The sequence below is a fragment of the Lates calcarifer genome, linkage group LG17 (genome assembly GCF_001640805.2).
Source record: "Lates calcarifer isolate ASB-BC8 linkage group LG17, TLL_Latcal_v3, whole genome shotgun sequence".
Classification (NCBI taxonomy): Eukaryota; Metazoa; Chordata; class Actinopteri; family Centropomidae; genus Lates; species Lates calcarifer.
The window spans coordinates 11,099,638-11,119,059 of NC_066849.1; the positions used below are offsets into that span (position 1 = coordinate 11,099,638).

The 19,422-nt window shown below is 41.4% G+C and overlaps 1 protein-coding gene across 1 annotated transcript; it reads left to right on the forward strand.

Moving 5' to 3' along the window:
* Nucleotides 1-1,960: 1,960 nt before the first annotated feature.
* On the forward strand, nt 1,961-19,012 carry rxrgb (retinoid X receptor, gamma b). The gene is given in 11 exon segments (XM_018667454.2): nt 1,961-2,113; nt 10,724-10,959; nt 14,317-14,461; nt 14,813-14,992; nt 15,663-15,823; nt 16,664-16,793; nt 17,302-17,345; nt 17,347-17,435; nt 17,770-17,861; nt 18,193-18,298; nt 18,472-19,012. Coding segments are annotated over 11 exon segments (1,398 nt in total). The 5' UTR covers nt 1,961-2,046; the 3' UTR covers nt 18,620-19,012.
* The last annotated feature ends 410 nt before the right edge of the window (nt 19,013-19,422 follow it).

Genomic DNA, 19,422 nt, shown 5'->3' on the forward strand with positions numbered 1-19,422 from the left:
CTGCCTTTTACCCATTTGTTGCTGCCTGCCTTCTCCTACCTGTCAACCCGAACCAAATACATTACATGACTATGTCCTTCCCGCTGTCAAAACTTCCTACGAGCATGCAAACAGACGAGCATGCAAACAGAGGAGCATGCAAACAGAAAACTGTCTCCTCCTGAGATCAGTTTAACTGGGCAAACAATGTCTGATGGTGGTTCTCAGTAAAGCCTATATAAAAGATTTACAATTTGTAGACACAAGTATAAATGATACTGATGACAAACTAGCAATAGAATTTTCAGATCAAACATTTAAAAGTGTACCATGAATTTAGTTACCAATTATCCTCCTTACATATCTTCACAGTCCATGATACATCTATGAATGCTAATTATGGCTCTCAGGGTTAATCTGACAGTTTTTATGTGGGCCACGATGCACTATTATAACACAGCATGCATTTGAGAAGGAGTATATTATTTTAGCTTCTCCCTGTGGAGATTTGTTAAGTCTGAAAGAGAGACAAGTGTCTCTTCTCCATGCCTGTCTTCTCCTTTTCTTGCATCCGGCAGAGTCAAAGTTTTTGCCAGGTTACTGTCACTGAGGGGATCTGGTTACTGGTGGCTATCCTTTTGAGGACTGTATAGACATCTGATCCAGCCACATGCAGGTGCGCCACACAGGCAAACTCTGTTCAGTCATGTAAGTAAAATAGATGCACACATGCTGGGGAAGGCTCTTCAGGATTTTCATGCCATCTTTCAATGCAAATGTTCGAAACAGGGCAAACGTTGGATGGCAGGATAAATTAAAAGGAGCAGCTGCAGGCTTAAATCAGCGCTAGTTTATTGGCTAGGGCTATATTCTGGTGATAATGATATGACATACTTCCACGGCCAAGAATGCACACTGCCTCAGATATTGTTGAACAAACTTAACTCCCACTGTTTGCGTGCCGATTTTAGTGCTGTTTGTTTCACTAAAACCATTTATGCCCGTTTTTGAAAGCATGTTCCGATAGCTGCTGTCGTGTAACAAGGATCAGATTAAAGATTGAATCTATCCCTGCATGCACTTTGCAGTTTATTTAGAATCCATGAGGGTTTGTTATCATGTATTGTTCTTTGTTGCCTTTAAGGTATATTTTTGGCCCTCTCTGTGTGTTTTCTTGACCATCCTAGAGCATTGAGAAAGACAATTCCTGACTTCCTGGAATGCTATAACACTTGTTAAACACACAAACCCACTAACAATGTGCACACAAGCAGCTCCGCATGCCACAACGGCACCATCAAGCAAGCACACTGGCACAGCTATTTCTTGCCATGAAAGCGGATTACAGATGTTTCGAGGGAGATAGAAGAGGGAATTCTTTAGTCTCTGGCCACTTCTCGTCACTTCCTTTCTCAACACTCACATCCCGTTTGTACTACCTACATTAGATACAGAGTCTGTGACTAATGTTGAGAAAAGAGAACAACATGAAGAAATGTCAGTGACACATAACAACCTCTGCAGCCTAAAGTGACATCAGTGTCACACCGTCTTCCCATGCTCTCCAATCTCGATCCCTTTTAAGAGGGAGTAATCGGAAACTTCTGGTTATACTGTACTCTTAAGTGTGACCTCCACCAAAACCACCCTCCACTCCCTCCCCATTGCCAGTCACCCTGTTCTGCCACTACAACAGGTGTCCCTGTACAGATAGTTTTACCAACACTCGGGGGGGGGGGGGAGACATGAGATGAGTGGGTGGTAGAAGAGCTGATTTGTGCGGCAGTCGGGCAGCAAACAGTTCCTGTGGGATTGATCTCCGGGGAAGGATAATCTGGGTAATCCTATAACCGGCGCTGGTGGACTCCGCCTCTTTTGCTCTTCACTGACGCGCCCCCACCCCCACCCCCCCTCCCCGTCCTTCTTCTCCACGGCGACCCTTCCGTTCCTGTTCCATCCAGAATAGTAGTTGATGTCCAGTCATTTTTAGTCTGTCACTGAGCCAACATTCAAGTCTAAGTCCTGAGTGACAGGCGTCCAGCCGGTGCCGCACTTGCACCTGAAAGCATGTGGCACCCTGTGGCATCACCTGCAACTGGAGGAAGCCCTGGGAGAGAGATGGATTATGGCCACTGTGAGTGGAGTTTTGGGTTTTGTCTAGGTTTTGTGTGTATTGTATTTTACTTACATATATATATATATATATATATATATATACACGTGTGTGTGTGTGTGTCTGTTGTTGTAAATGCACTGATCAGAATCAGTGCTGGGATTGTTTTTTTGGTGGAAGATAGATGTTACCCGTGTGCACCACTGCGCTCTATGGTTTTCCACATGAGTGAGGCTTGAGCACTAAAAGCTAACACTGCACAGATGCATTACAGTAATGCCTCTAATCCCTGTGCACTCTTTGAACAAGTTATTTTGAAGTTCTTTCCCCAGAGGGAGAAACATGCAACTAGCAGAGCACATGCATCTGTGGAACTTATTTACATTTGCAGCTTTCCAAATGGATTACATACGATCTACAATGTAAAGCACTTCTTTACAGTGCTTGGAGGACTTTATTTTCTCAAGGGTTCTATCTGTTGGTCCGGATTTCGTGATCTTATCGGGTCCCCAATAGCTCAGTTGCTACCTTTGGATCATTTTAACCAGTTGTGTCAGGTACAAGGCCTTGCTGTTGCACGTTAAAATCGAGAGTTTGTGACTCACTCGAGGTTTCAGATGCGGTCAGCAGGGATGTCACTCAACTTAAAAGGACGCTTCCAGCTCTCATTGCCTCGTCCTTCACTATCTGTTTGTCTCTCAACACTTGTCCCTTCCTATTAGCCCTCTCCATTCTGCTTTCTCTCTCTGTTTGCGTTTGCCGTCTGTCACCCTGCATCCTTCCATCACCACTCGCTCTGATGAGTTATTTTTCTTTGCCTCCTTCCTTTGTCAGAGGTAGTGTGGGAGGTGTTGATGTGGGCTCCTATACACACATGCTGTAGTTAGCCTATTAACTGGCTTCACTTTGTCTACATACATGTGTGTATATGGGTAATGTGTAGATAGTAGGGGACTGATTCTTTTCTCTAGTGTTGTTCAGAGAAGCATGTGACACTCTTGTTTACAACTGTGGTTCCCCCTCACTGAAAGCCATGAAGATGGTCATTCATTCTCCAGGCGTGGGTTGACACAGCTGTGATTAAATCTAATACTCTGCTACATACTCTGCTACAGTGATTGTTGAAGTTCAAAAAAAATTATTTTGAACCTCTATTTAATATTAAGAGTAATTCACAAAAACAAAAACAGCCTACTATGTTTTAATAAATGGCTTTTGGATCTACTTCAAGCTAATTTTGAGTCTCTGTGGATTGATTCTCACACCTGGATCAAGAGAAATCAATCAAAAATCATATGCTTTAGAAGATTGTGATGAGCAGTAGGATCAAATTCAGTATATACAGATTGAAGTTAAAAGTGTTAAAACATGCGAACATGCCACAACTTTTTAGCCATGCTAGCATTTCAGTCTGTTGGTTGGTCCAGCACTTTGGTTCAGACTGAAACATCTCGACAGCTATTGGCTGGATTGCAATCAGATGCACTTTATGATTAGTGCTAATTAGTAAATCACACTAAAATAAGATATTGATCATGGTAAACATTATACCTGCTAAATGTTGACATGTTAGCATTGTCATTATGAGCATGCTTAAGCATTTAGCTTGAGTGCAGCCTCTCAGTGCTGCTAGCGTGGCTGCAGGCTGTTAGTCCTATTTACTGTTACAGTCATTGTCACTTACTCCATCTCATCTTCTGTTTGGTCTTTTAAAACTTTTTTCTGTCTATGTAGAGCATAATTTCTGTCTCAGATTTTTTTTCAGGTGCCACATTACCCCAAGACTAAACTCAAGTTAACTGTCGCCACCAAGCTGATAGTGTAGTATTTCTAGGATCTGGTCACAGGTCCAGAGGTCAGGTCACCCTGGTCTCACTCGCTGGGTCACAGCATGAGATGAGCATGTATTATGTGTGTCTGTGTATGTTGACAGCACATAGTCATCTCTGTAAAAGGGAGAAACTACTTCCAGGAACTGATTTGGGTTACCTCATCAGACGGAGCCACAAGGGTGGATGCTTTAGTTTGCATTAATCCTGTCAGTCCACCTGTTTGTTTGTTTTCCAGGACTGCTTGGTCAGCCTGTTCAGTCTGTGCAAGCAGACTTGTGTTAGCTCTTCTTGTTTAAGTTCCAAACTTTTTGTTTTATCATTTGCAAAACAGTCTTTATCTTGTCCCTGTCTCAGCCCGGGCCTCTTGATCGATCCTCTCTGCGTCTGTGTAAAAAGCATTACACAGGCAAGGTTGTGTATGTAACAAATGGCATGACAGCAACAGCCTAAATACAATATGTTATGTATGTTTATTAGCTTGACTGACTTTTTTTTTTTTGTTTGTCTAAAGCTATGCTACGGGTAAACTACAGAGATAGGGGGGATAGAAAGAAAGGAAGCAGAGTTAATTGCTCTTCTTTTGAGGGATAGTTTGTGTGAGTTCACTAGAGAGTTCACTACAGGGCAGAATTTAGGGTCAGAGAACTTCACTAGCTGAAATGCTTGTGTTGTCACAGCCGCATGGCTTTATGGGAAAAAATATTTTTCCATATCCTTAGATTTTCAACAAGAGAGGAATGATGTTATTGAAGCATTGATATGGGTTTTCATTTTATCTGTGTAACTCTAAAAAAGCAGAAAATGGAACATGTGTCCTTGAGGCAGCTTTGGATAGTTTGCTGTTTATTAAAGAATATCTTCATTTTCTCTCACCAGTAACTATTTCTATCTCCTAAATCACAGCTGTGCAGAAATACACAGGGGCTTTTTTTCTCAATTGATGATCTAATGTTCTCAGCCAGGCGGAGAGATTAGGCGTATGTGGTGGTGGGATCATGTGAGCGTTGGAGAGGCAAAGCGGCATCCTGCCAGCGCCACAGTGCCCTAAACCCCCCCCCATCCATCCATCTATCCATCCATCTATCCATCCATCGCTGCCTTCCCTCCAATCTGGCCCCATCCCCTCCTCCTCGGCTTCCCACCTTCTTGACAGCTGGCCTGCTGAGCTGCAGATACTTACCCAGGGATAAGAGGATTTACTGACACAATTGATCAGACATCAACCTCATTTAGCAATGAAATAAATGCTTAAAGGGTGGCGATTTTGTGCTAGTGTGCATGGGAAATTAGTGTGCCTTTTTCTATTTTAATGTGAAAGGCGAGAAGTGTGTGTGTGTGTGTGTGTACACGGCCAGTGTATGTGTGCGGCAGGGCTCACGGCCAGTGCTAGTTAGCTGGATTGGCACTGAAGAGATTTCTTAATTACATGTGCGCTGTATCTAATGAGCTCCGCAGGCTGTCCGTCTGATTACTTTAAGATGCGTTCTGCTCTCTGTCACAGCACTGTCAGCCGTGCTGTACAGACACACACGAGCAAGACACATGCAGACACATACAAAAAAAGGCATTAGACAGATCACTGCACACGCTGAGGATTTCTGTTCGTGGTGGCTAATCTTGTGGATATTGAGGCCTGTGTTGTTGTTCAGGAGTGGCTGCTCCACCCCTGTGACTTATCGCTCACTGGCCACCAACTGCCCCATCACCCACCCACCACTATATACTTCCAGTGCTGGTCTGCTCTTCAGACAGGAGATATTATTAGTTAGTGGGCCATGGGCTTATTGAATTACCACACAGCAGAGTGCTCCATCCTGCCACTACCCCAGTAATTAACAGTGAGGGATTTAGAGGGTTTGTGGTCTGTGATGTTTCTTTAAACCTGTTGATCATCAGATGCATGTGATAGATTTGGGGCTTTGTCTATTCTCTGCCACAAGGTGGTTGGCCTACATAAATGATCATCTGAAGCTTGCAGCAGCTGACTAATGATGATGATGATGTGGTCCTGGTTCTCTGCATGAAGGAAATCTGTTATAGTTTAAACCAAAGCTCTGTTTGTGATTACTTTACATTGTGATCTCAAACATACTGATTAAAGCACCATGTTTTAGCCAAATGCAGTCATATTAAATGAAGTGCCTTTTGAGTTTACATGGTGAAAGAATTAACAATTGATATGAAGAGTTACAGTATGTATGCTGCATACTCTTCGTAGGAAGGCGTTGTTTGTATTATTGATAGTTGTATAATGTATTAAATGTCAGAAAGCGGTAAAAGAATGATACCTTCAAGTTGCTCATTTTGTCCAACCAACAGTCCTCAGATTTTAAATTTACAAGGAAATCCTTTTATATGAGAAACTGCCAAGAATTCTTATTTGAAAGAATAAAAATTCAAAAGAATAGGCTGGGATAGGCTCCACCTCCCCACCCCCACACCGGTGACCCTTGAGAATAGTAATTTTCACAGTTATTGTTAATGAAATGACACAAATATCGCAACACAAATGCATTTTAGACCATGATATCCAGTTCTAATTCAGATCCAACCGTAATGGACGGCTGTTATAATGGCATTATGTTAGCCACTGGTGGGTCATTTTGAAGGTTTTACATCCCCTCGGCGCAGTAATTTCTGGGAATGATCAGTGTAACTGTTGGCTGCTGCAGATAGGAACTCTTTTGAACTTGGTTCAGGAGTTTGGCAACAGGCGACCTTTGATTTGCGACGCCAGCGGTCAAAGGTGCCCTTCACTGCTCTGTCTGTTTGTTTGCTCTCAAACAGATGCTCTTAAACAAAGACTGACAGGAAGCACTGCAGCTAAATCTGTGTGAATGCAGCGAGTTTCTTACGATGAGTATGTTTTTTTTAGGCTGTCTACAAATAACCTCTCAGTAGTGTACCTTTCTGTGCTATGTAACGCATGATAGCGGTGCACATTCCAGTAGCTTCTTTGTATAGAGGTGATTTACATAGAATGGAGGTGGAACAGCCGGTTGAGTCAGGTCATTCAAGGATAGGACCCTATCCTTGATTTGAGCTGCTCTGGGCCGATTTATGCTTCCTCTGCTGAACATGTTGGCCTCCTTCCACACACACACACACACATACACACGCTCCCTTCGCTAAGCATGCTCACCTCGCCGGCCATTCCCTTTTAGGCATCCCACCAGCTGACTGTCCATGTGCTTTTGTGCTCCCCTGTGTACTGCCGCCTCAAAGACTCTCAGGTCTGGACAAAATGCATTCATCTTTGGTGCTGTATCAAACACGCAGGTTATGTTTTCGACTGTTGTAGTGTCATAGTATTGGGCATATATACTTTACAAGGACAGAGACCTAATAGGTTTCAAATAGGACCATAGTAATTACTGTATTCATTATTGATTAATCTGTCAGTTGTTTTTTGACTAACAGCTTAATCTAAGAGATGTCAAAAACAGTGAAAAACACCTTTCAAACCTTCTCTAAGGTCAAACCTAAAGATATTCAATTTACAGTAATATATCGCAGTGATAAACTGTCACATTTGAGAAGGTGGAACCAGACAATGTTCGTTTGAATATATTGCTTTTGCTTTAACACCCACTAATCAATCAGTCGTCTCTATATCAGTTTCAATTATTGCTCTTCGTGTTACCAGCAGCGTGAAATAAATGCAATTTGGGGAACAGAGCAGTTTCTGGCCTTTTGATCGTCTCCATATCTACATTGATGTGTCTGCAGTATTGATTGTAAACAGTAATTTAGAGCTCTGAAATAAGCTCATGAGGCACTGTTTTGAGTGTGTGGTTTTAAATGGCCCATACACTAGGTGAGTTTGAGGTCCAGAAGTTTGGCATTTTGTTGATAATGCCTTCCAGTTGCTGCTTGTCTGCTACATCCATTCCATCTATGGCAGATCCTTGTAACACACTTTATCTGGTTATCATTTATGTCTAGATACTTGTTGGTCTGGATGTCTATGAGAGCATGTTGGCACCCGTTACTATATCTCCTACTCAGCACTTCTAGAATAGAATAGATCTTTATTAGCCCTGAAGGGAATTTGTCATGCACATAAAGAGAGGGGTCAGTGCACAAAATGAGACACAGTACATGCTGTACAGTGCTCATTCATTACATAAGCTCACTGATCAGATGAAAATGCACTCCAAAAAGTTGGGAATACATGCCCAACACTGTGAGAGTTAAAGCTACATGATACACTTTGTAACATTACAGACCATAGCATACAGTATAAATAGCTGACTGATTTTAGTACTAGCCGTATATCTCTTGTATCCAGTCAACTCCGTGGGAGAGAGAGGGAGGCCCCAATACATATTTGCCTGCCAGGGATCACTCGTGGAGGGCTGGAGAAAGTGGGTGAGTTAGAAAGGGGGTGGAGGCTATAGTCTCACTGCTAAACAGGAAGTTGCACAACATCTGTTCCTTGGCATTCAGAGAGGGACGGAGTGGCCAGCTGTGTGTGTTAAGAGTGTGTCTTCATGCAAAAAGTGTTACATTCAGGCAGACAATGTGACATTCCTCTCTATTTCCCAAATCCTTGACATCTGAAAGCAACTGTCTTGCATTACTCAAAGTTTCCATTTCTCTTAAATAGAGTTTATGCTTCTCATATCCAGTGAAGAAACTAATGTGTGCTTAATCACTGCCAGAGGTTAAGTATCAGAGCAAAAGTATTTCAAAAGGATTTCAAAAGTATTTAGCAAGACATTCTGCTTAGCTTTCAAAAAGGCTGCAAACTAAAGTCTTTTTAGCAAAACTGAGAGATACAATGTTTAATGTGAATATAAGCAATTATTCCCCAGACCTCTGCAAAAAAGAAGCACAGCTGACAGCTACTGCCCAAGAGCACGTAGAACTTTTGAATCTTTGAATGAAATTTTTTTCTCATGTTGTCAGCATTTAGAATCTCCCATGGATGAAATTAGAAGATGTAGCGTTTTGTATCTTAAACTGTGTAATCCATATCCAGTTTCAAAATGAGTAATAACAATTACAAAAAAGGAGTGACACCTCATGACTCCTCATCAATGGCTGAATGGCAAATTATCGCAGCTCCAGGCTCCAGTGAGGCAGCAGTGACTTCTTGCTAATATTAAATGTATTTTCAGTTGGCAAGGGATGGCATTATTGTTTATTGGAAAATGTATGAACTGTCATACAAAATCAAGTTAATCAAGATGATAGATAAAAAGAAAAGGAGTTGTGACGCCTCTGATGTAGCCTGTTGACAGCGGTGCAACACAAAATAAAATGAAAACTGTCATCTCTGGCATATCGTTGAGCTTTGAGGGAGGAAAAGACAAAAAATACTTTTATTTGCACATTTTCACAAACTAAAACACAACTGCTGTTCATTGCGTGTCAGGGTATCATGCCACTGCCCACCTTTACACACACAGGAATGTGACATTTAACTAAGAACAGTGGCATTGGGCCCAGTATCACACTGTGTGTGTGTGTGTGTGTGTGTGTGTGTGTGTGTGTGTGTGTGTGTTTAAAGGTGGGTGGGGGATGTGCTGATACACAAGAAGAAGGTTCTGCATTTTCTGGCCTTTAGAGTAATCCAAACGTTCATGTGCGTATGGTGGTATATCACGCTTGGTAATGTGTTCTGTAAAAAACAAAAGAAGAGGAAGGTTTAATTAATTATTTTCAGTTATTGACATCAGCTGAGAGAGGTACTATTTATGGCATCTGTCAGTACCAAAACAAAGTGTGGCAGCCTGTGGCATTTGTATGTATTAATCATGTGTACGTACATGGTTGGTCCTTGCATGAGCGAACGAATGATGAACGTCCTCACAGCTACAGCACATGCATGAAATTACACACCACGCCCTGTTACCCAGTTGACTGACAGCTTTTCTAAGTAGGTCATCTATGTAAATGCCAGCCTGTCAGTTTGCATCAATGGATGCAAAGCAAAGTCAGCACCCTGTGACCAAAATCAGGCGGACATCACTCTGCATAGCCATATTTGCACAACACTGACTGTATAAAGGCATATTGCGCTGTTGGTCAGAAACATATTCTCAAGCTTTTGATCCTTTCATACAGCAATTAACTTGTGAAATGTGTTAATCCACTATACTGTCATACACATTATGTTTTATGCTTATAATAACTGAAATGAATTGAGATTATGTGTTATACTTAAAGCTGATCTTAAATCTGCTATAGTCAATAATTTTATATTAACAATGGATCGAATGCTTGTGCATAATCTAAAAGGTGTTGCATGTAGTAACAAACCTACAAAAATCATCACCCAACTTTGCAGTTTCCATAAGCTCCACTCTACAGGGAGTTTACTGTTCTGGTTTTACAGCCCACAGCTTTAATGTTTTGGTTCACTTCCACCACTCTCATCAGTTTTGTTTGCAGCCACAGCTGCTAGCTGTTTTCAGCAAAAGAAATCTCCAAAATCCCACAGGGGGCTACCTGCTCAGCATCAAACAGTCAGCGACTAGCTAGTGAATGTAGTGGAGCATTTAGCAGCTAAAGGGCTAGCCAAAAGCGGACTTATATTTGTAAGGTGGCTTGAAACATGACTCCAGTTGAATGCTAATGTTGTTCTGTCTGTTAGATGGCCACCGTTAGCTAACGCCATGTCAACTTTAAGATGATACACTAATGTCTTAGCTAAATGGGTAATTTATGATGCCAAAGTTAGATGAGTTGTCATATTATATATACATGTACTATGTATGTAATATTTTGCCTGACAGTTCCACATAATGCTTTTGAGCTTTGTTCTCTAACACACCTCTTTTTTCTCCCACAGACTCTACAGGGCCAATGAGCACAGCCCACACCCACCCGCCACCCATGGGGGGCATGGTGGGCCACCCATCAGTCATCAGCACCTCCAGGCACCTGCCGTCCCCTATGTCCACTTTGGGCTCGCCGATGAACGGCCTGGCCTCACCCTACCCCGTCATTACATCATCTCTAGGCTCACCCTCTGTATCGCTGCCATCCACACCCAACATGAACTTTGGACCACTCAGCAGTCCACAGGTGAGAAAATGTGTGGGTGTTTTGGTAATTGAATGTCAGTGGACATTATCTTACAAGGCTTCTTAAAGCTTTTTCCCTTAAAATAATCATTCTTCTTAAAATCAAGAATGCTTCTGAATAATTTATGATGTTCCATGCATTCCAGATGTAATATTGTCATTCATCCTCTTGGTTTACCCACTTTACTTTGTTTGAAAACAGACAAGGCCTTCTATTCATTGCTGCACTTTTGTCAGCAGAGGTTTCTATTAGTCCAAATAGCTACTTGTGGCAGGGTTTTCTGCATGTGCATGAAACTATCATGTTCTTTCGTTGATCATGTGCCTTTCTTGGAATCTCCACCAGCAGGCAGGAGGTTGAAGGTTAGCCATATCCAATGTGTTTGGCTGGCATACCTTGGCTTTTCTCTCTCCCCAACCCCTTTACTGCCCTTTAAATGTCCCACCCTAAAGGTCATCGCAGAGTTCTGTGCTGCTGCTGTCATGCGAGGGGACTTAAGACGCAGTCCGACTATTAGCCCTTTAATGGATTACTGGGAGAGAGGGAAAAGACAGAGAGAGAACGAGCAGCCTCCATTTTTCTTGTTTTTTTCTTACTTTATTGACATTTTCTCTTATTTTATTTCACTTTATGTTTTACTTGTCTCTGCTTGCCTTAGTGTCTTTTTATAGTTCAGTTTGGTTACTATGCCAGAATCTTTTACACAGCTCCTTCCTGTGTCAGGTTGCATCTTTTCAGATTGTATAAGTAATAAACAGCAACACAAGACTGCTCTTTTTACTCTCTGGCACAATAGACTGCAAGAGAGACAGATAGCTAATGGAGATACTTTCTATAAGTGGTCCATTGAATGAACTACAAGCCCCACAAGGCTCAGTACTTTGACAGTCAGCTGCACAAACAGAAACACACACACACACACGTTGTGCTTCAGATGCTGGATTGAGGCCAGTGCTGCAGGGCACAGCAGACAGTGATATAAGCTGCTTCAATCACAGTATGGATCTGTGCCTTTAGGGACGGTCAGGGTTAATATGATTGTGTGGTGTAACCATCTTTTCACCACTCGCCAGCAGCCAGTAACCAAGCTACCATCAGGTCATTGTGTCGAGTAACGTCTCATACAGTTTTATGGGTGAACTGGAGTTCATGAGTGGTCATCACAGCACAGAGCACAAAGAAATTCAATATTATGCTTGTGCATCCATTTTAGCAATATTCAAGTTTTCTACTGTCATCTTGTACTTAACAACTGTTTTAAAGCCCTAGTCAGAGTTGAACTCATAGTGAAGAACCAAGTATTTAATATTTTTTCACTGCTGCTGCATTCAAATCCCAGATTTGATATTCAGTTATTTGTATGTATTAAAATACCTGTCAGTCAATTTGAGAGTGATAGCAGCTTCCAATTCTGTACTTTGAGTTTTATTTGAAGGGAAGGGGCTGTATTTTTGTTAGCATTTAGAGGTGTAGTTATGGATTATCGTCAGTCATCAGATTATTTTCTTAATTAGCTGATAAATAAACGCCTGACAAAAGATATTTAGTTAAACATCATGGAAGGAAGACTAAGAAAACTAGCAAATATACAGCTTTTAGAAGCTGGAACCAGCTTAAACAATGACTTAAATGATTAACTGATTATCAGAAAAGTTGCAGATTAATTCTTCATTGCTCAGCTGATTGACTAATTGCTTCATATCTTTTTGCATTTGTATCACTGATTGTACCTTTAAAACTCAAAATGAATCTCAGAACTGCGTGACTTGAAATAATAAATCTGTTTCTCTAAGATCCTCATGAGTTCACTTAAGGAAAACGAAATCCTATCTGAAAAGTAGCTATGCATTTCTGGCCCGTTACAGGCCTAAGTAAACCTCACATGTATGATGCAGTATGTTCCTCATACCATGTGTTGTATAAAGAATGTATGATGCATCAATAATCCATATACAGTGCTTGTAGCCCTTTTGTGCACCAATATGTTGTCTATCTGAAATGGCATGTGTGTCTGAACAACTGTTTGAATGCACCACAAGACTTTTTTTTTTTCAAACCTACATGTGTAAAATTAATTGTTTGTGAAAACTGTGTTGAAGAGTGTGCTGAGGAGGAATAGCTGCACACCAGTGACTCACCGATGAGCAGGGACGGAGGGGGCTGAATGCTCATTTAAGTGTGACCCTCCGCCCTTGGGGCATCTACAGTCGAGGAGGGTAGAGAACTAGTGTGCTTGGGGAAAACTGAAAGACAGGATAAAAAAATCTCTTGTATATGCTCTCCTCTGCTGTAAGGTCACAGCCATAGAGTCCTAAGCTTTTGGTTTTTCATCAGAGGATACTCAAACGAAAGTGTACTTCGTGAATAAGTGATAGGAAGAGCCTGAGGTGACTGTGGGGAAGGCTGCCCTATATGTCACGCTGCATCTAATATATAGGACATGAGGGCATATGTAGGTCAATCTTGTTTCCAGTTGGAGTGCAGATGTTTGCACATAAACAACTAAACAAACATAAATATGCAGCACAATGCATGCATCCTACCTGGCTCTCATCAACAGTAGGGGGTCAAAGGGCACGGAGATGATAAGGGAAAGAGAGAGAGATACGTAGAAGTCGAAGGAAGCCCGACTTGTTGCCTGGCCTTGAACATGTTTCGCCCCTCATTTAAGAGGCTTCATTACCTCTGTGGAGTGGTTGAGAGTCTCACTTATTTTAACCTCTGCGGGTTGTTCACACCTTGTTGTCTCATGGGGCCCCTTGCGATCACAAGAGACCTCATGCTGAGCTAAGAGTCATCTCATTAAGTAAGGTGTGAATTTTTGTATAACCACCTGGGGTGCTGTTATAAGAAGCTCTTAATTCTCCATAATGAAAATTTGGTCCAATAAATCAAAATGTGCATAGGTTAGAAGTGTCAACATCTGAAAACTTTTATCTTAAGATTTCCCTCACTCTCTGAAGTTCAGAGAACCTACACAGGGGCTCCCTCTGCTGTGTGTCCTTAAGAACTGCACTTTCTGCACACGTGACTCCTCTGCCTCTCCCTGTCAACAAACATTAGAAACCTGTATGACAAGCCTCAGACAGACGGCTCAGCTCCTCCCACTGCCCGAGCATGTGATCGCACCCTGAGACACTTTCACAATAAAGCGTGTGGGTGGGGAGAAAATGATAATATGGGTGAGCGGAAGACTAACAGAGAAAATAGAGGAAGGGAGAGTGTCATGAGACTGCCTAGCACTTTTCACTCTTACTTCCCCTGTGCTTCCTCTTCTGCTCTGTTTTGCTCAGTTCTCGCCACCTCAGCTTCAACTCTGTCTCTCTGTTCTCTCTTCTGTCCTCCTGTCATTCTCAGATGAATTCCATGAACAGTGTTAGCAGCTCGGAGGACATCAAGCCTCCACCGGGCCTACAGAACCTAGGAAACATCAACTACCAGTGTACGAGCCCCGGGGGAATGTCAAAGCACATCTGCGCCATTTGTGGGGACCGCTCCTCAGGTAATGTTAGAGGGTGAGGAGGGAAGAGAGGGATGGGCAAACAAATTTACACTCCCACTCCCTGCAAACATTGCCACCCAGATGACTGGAGGACAGACAGATTGACAGATTGACTTCAAGGTGACTTGTCAAGCTTATCAGATTTATCAATGTATTTTTCCCACTACTGAGATTTCTATTGTTCTGTCTTTACTGTATTTACAAATGGGTTTTTCACTGTGTTGTAAACGGCAACAGGCTTCTAGACATGTGTCCAAAAAAAGATTTACAGTGCACACCGTGAACTTTGTGTACTGTGAAATTTATTTCTGGTCCAGAGTAGGACTGATGCTGTGGGCTTTGTTTCCACAGGAAAGCACTATGGTGTGTACAGCTGTGAGGGATGCAAAGGCTTCTTCAAGAGGACCGTCCGCAAAGATCTCACGTACACATGTCGAGACAACAAGGAGTGCCTGATTGACAAGCGCCAGCGAAATCGCTGCCAATACTGTCGCTACCAGAAGTGCCTGGCCATGGGCATGAAGAGAGAAGGTGTGTGTGTGTGTATGTGTGTGTGTGCGTATACATGTGTAAGATACTTGAATGGGGCAGATATGGAGGTTTGGAGATGTAGGCCTGTATTCTTTAATCTTTGTGAACCAAAAAAACATCATTATAAATGGTTGTTGTGCAAATAAGAATTCTTCTACCTTGCATTTATCTACTCAAGAACTCAAGTTATTAAGATAACAAACATGTCAGGGTGAAATGCATAGAAATGTCAATAACGATAATGATCCACATATTGTATATTTCCATGGATATATAGGTACAGCCATGAAAATGTGTCTCGGATTTGAACATTTGATTCAGTGTGCAATAAGTGTGGTTTACAGTATCCTCAGTGAAGTGCTAGAATAAGCAGATTTAGAAAATATTTTGTGATGTAGAAATAAGTGAATCAAGTTTGAATCTGCTGAAGAGGTTACATTTAGATTCCAGCATAGCATATATTATATATTATTTGTATTTGTATATGTTGTCTGCTTATTATGATATTGCACTACTGAGTTTGTTTTAATGTTGGAGAGTGCAGTTACTGATGTATCAGTGATATTATAAAGTCAATAATATCTAGCCCAGAAGAATAAGTATGGCTGGTTTGACCATAAATGTATGTGTTAATGTGTGTGTGTGTGTGTGTGTGTGTGCGTGTGTGCAGCGGTGCAGGAGGAGAGGCAGCGTGGGAAGGAGCGGGGCGAGAATGAAGTAGAATCTACCAGCAGTTTCAATGAGGACATGCCTGTGGACAAGATCCTGGATGCCGAGCTGGCTGTGGAGCCCAAAACGGAGACGTACAGTGACGGCAGCCCCGGAAACTCTGTAAGAATCATACACACTCAGCTGGATTTGTCCAAACCCTTGTACTGTCAATCACTATTTTTGATCATGAGGCCAAGGTGGTACCTGAAAGATGAGGGAACAACTGGATGCTAAAAAATGTGCTGTTTCATGATGCTGGTCCTGATCAGTGGTGGTCAAAAAAACATATATACCTAAGCAAAGTGGAGTAGTTATTTGCCACTCTGAAGCTGAAGTGTTGGAATATGATCAGTCTCAGTGAAATTAAATTTAGGAAAGCTCCAAATGCTGGTGCAGCAGATCCATGATTCAAATGTTGTTCTGATTAGTAAGCAAATTGAAGATAAATAACACAAGATAAGCAGTTTATGGGACTGAATCCAGACTCTACTGTAATTCACTTATTCAGACAAACTGTTAATGCTGCTGACAGCTGCTCAGTCTGTTTTTGTTGTTTACCAGTCAGTAACTATTTGGCTCAAGAATTGTGTAAACTCCCTCAAGAACTAAAACATTTATTCTGAGAAATCAATAAATTAAAAGTGAAGTAGACACTGATTTACAGTCTCATTCAGGCCAGTTTAACAGCCCTGCAATAAATCCTACTACCCAAAGCTCGTAATGTTGAACTCTAGTGACACTGTGCCAGTGGTAACTCAGCTCTGTGATCATTTTTGAGACTCTTCTAAAACTTTCGCAAGTCTTGAGAGGAAATTGTTGGTTTACAAAGCAACCAAAAATACCCACAGCTGCACCTGCTCTAACTGCTATTTGACAAGTTTAGATGTCACTGAAGGCGCTCACCAGCACAGTTACTGCCTGCATTGTTTTGGCATTTCTTTCCTTTTTGTTCCTCTCTAGACCAACGACCCAGTCACCAATATCTGCCAAGCAGCAGACAAGCAGCTCTTCACCTTGGTTGAGTGGGCCAAAAGGATCCCGCACTTCTCCGAACTCCCCCTTGACGATCAGGTCATCCTACTAAGAGCAGGTAGGCACACATGCAAAAAAAACCCCCACACATTCAGTAAGCATACCTAAATTTGCATACAAAGATCCACAAAGTTTTTCTTTCCAAACAGTAAACAAACCTTTCTATAACCCAGTAATTATTAATCCCCAGGCAGTCTATTTAAGTCTTCTACATTTGTTCAACACATTTTTGCCATCTAGTTTAATGGAGCACTGAAACCAAATATAACTGGACTATTTGCCAAGTCCCAGCAGTGTGGTTTGCAGCTGCACCAGAGCTGACCCCTGCTGGTGAGAGACTTCACACACAGGCCTGAATGTGGAAGTCAAAAGGTCACACAGCAGGCCTAATCAGGATTATTTTTGCTTTAAGAAAAACGGAAAGGCAGACAGATAACAGAAATTATGATCACTATATATCACATATATTGTTATCACAAATTATTTATAGAAACTTTAGAAGTGACTGTGAGGTAGGGATAGACAGAAAGATAAAGAGGTCACAGTTGTTTTCTTTTTGTATCCAGGCTGGAATGAGCTGCTCATTGCCTCATTCTCGCATCGCTCGGTCACAGGTAAAAGATGGCATCTTGTTGGCGACAGGCCTCCACGTGCACAGAAGCAGCGCCCACAGTGCTGGAGTGGGCTCTATCTTTGATAGGTAAGTAGCAGATATGGCAGCATCTACTGTAGAAAGCTAAAACATCAGCTGTTATGGCTCTCCCTGTTGGTTGGCTTGACAACAAGGCTTTTTAAATTAAAAATCTAAACAGACTTTTAAGATTAAAAATGTTGATTAAAAATCTAATAAGTCTAGTGATGCTGGTAGTGCAGTCTTCTTTTATTAAGAAGGTGGAAGTGCACGTTTTATGCACTTTCACAAGAGTAGATGAAATAAATGTTGAGTCAGGCTTAAAATCTTGCCAATGCTTTAGGCTACTGTTACTAATTCAAAGTCTGTGTTGTTACACTCTTATGTCTCTGATCTCCTGCAGAGTCCTGACAGAGTTGGTATCTAAAATGAAAGATATGCAGATGGATAAGACAGAGCTTGGCTGCCTGAGAGCCATCGTCCTCTTCAACCCTGGTCAGTTTGGTCTCCTGTCACCTTCACATGATATATCAGAGAACGACAATCAATTTTAAATTACTCTAGCTGTATGCTAAATTAGACAGTAACGATGCAATGATTCATCTGATTAATTGTGATGTATCTGTTATATACATTGTGTTGTTGTATACATAATGTTGGGCATCATAGTATGTTGTAATGACTATACTGCGACAAGTGGCCTTGTGACATTGAGGCTTTAACTCCTTTTGGCCTCAAAAAGGTTTAAATGCAGACAGATGTTCTGTGTGGATCAGGAGGTATTACTATGTGGTTGTGTGTGACTGTGAATTTGTATTTGTTTCAGATGCAAAAGGTCTTTCGAACCCACCAGAGGTCGAGGGGCTGCGGGAAAAAGTCTATGCTTCATTGGAGTCATATACAAAACAGAAATACCCAGATCAGCCTGGCAGGTAGGAAATGCATTACATTACAGGATCGATCAATATTAAACACTGTTGTTTAATTGTTGCTTTGGGTTGTAAAGAGCAGTGAGGATTGTTGAAAGATGTATTTAAAAAGGACTTGCAATGATGATCACTTAAGCTGAAGCCTCAGTATTTGTCCTTATTTTCCCTTTTCCCAGGTTTGCCAAACTGCTGCTCCGCCTGCCCGCCCTGCGCTCCATCGGCCTCAAGTGCCTGGAGCATCTGTTCTTCTTCAAGCTGATCGGGGATACGCCTATCGACACCTTCCTGATGGAGATGCTTGAGGCTCCACATCAGATCACATGACACCAGTCCCCCGCCCCTTCCCCCCTGTATATACTCCCACATTGTCAGTGATATGAAGATGGAATAAAAAAAGACTTGATTTAAATTGTAAAACAGCATATTTTGTACCAAGAAAAACATTGTAATTAAAATTTTTAAAAAGTATTTTGAGGTTGAGGGGAGGGTGAAATGGAGGGTTGAGTACATCGTCAAAATGAATTCTAATACAATTGTTAACAGATTTCTTTTGTAAATAGATAATTTCAGGTGTCCATTTTAAAATAAACCCAATGCAATTTGAAAAAGAATATTTTATTCAAAGAGGAACTGAATAAAAACAAAAACATCCATGCATTTCTTAAAACACATATGAGAATTCCTACAGAATAAAGTTATTTAAAAATTTATCTAAAATGTGTGTTTGTATTGTCGTATTTTGACTTTTTATATGATATATTGTCAAACAGCACAGTAGCATCAGTATTAAAAAAATGCAGATTGTTACCATTTTGATGCCCCAAAATTCCCCCAAAAGCTGTAGACACAATACAGGGGAAATTCTTTAAAAGGTTTTAGGAGATATGAAGTCTAGCTTATTACTTAACTGTGATACAATACAAAAAAAGAAAAGAAAATATATATTCTTGACAATTAGAATCTTGACAGCTCACTTTTTTCACAGCCTAATGACAACCTTTCCTTTGCACAAATGACATTAAATGTGACTGTCAGCTTAAAACTTTTTTTTAGATTTCTCACACAAAACAGTAGAGAGACATGTTATGTCTTGCCTTTAAAAAGTACACTGAAGTGGCAGGTTTTCC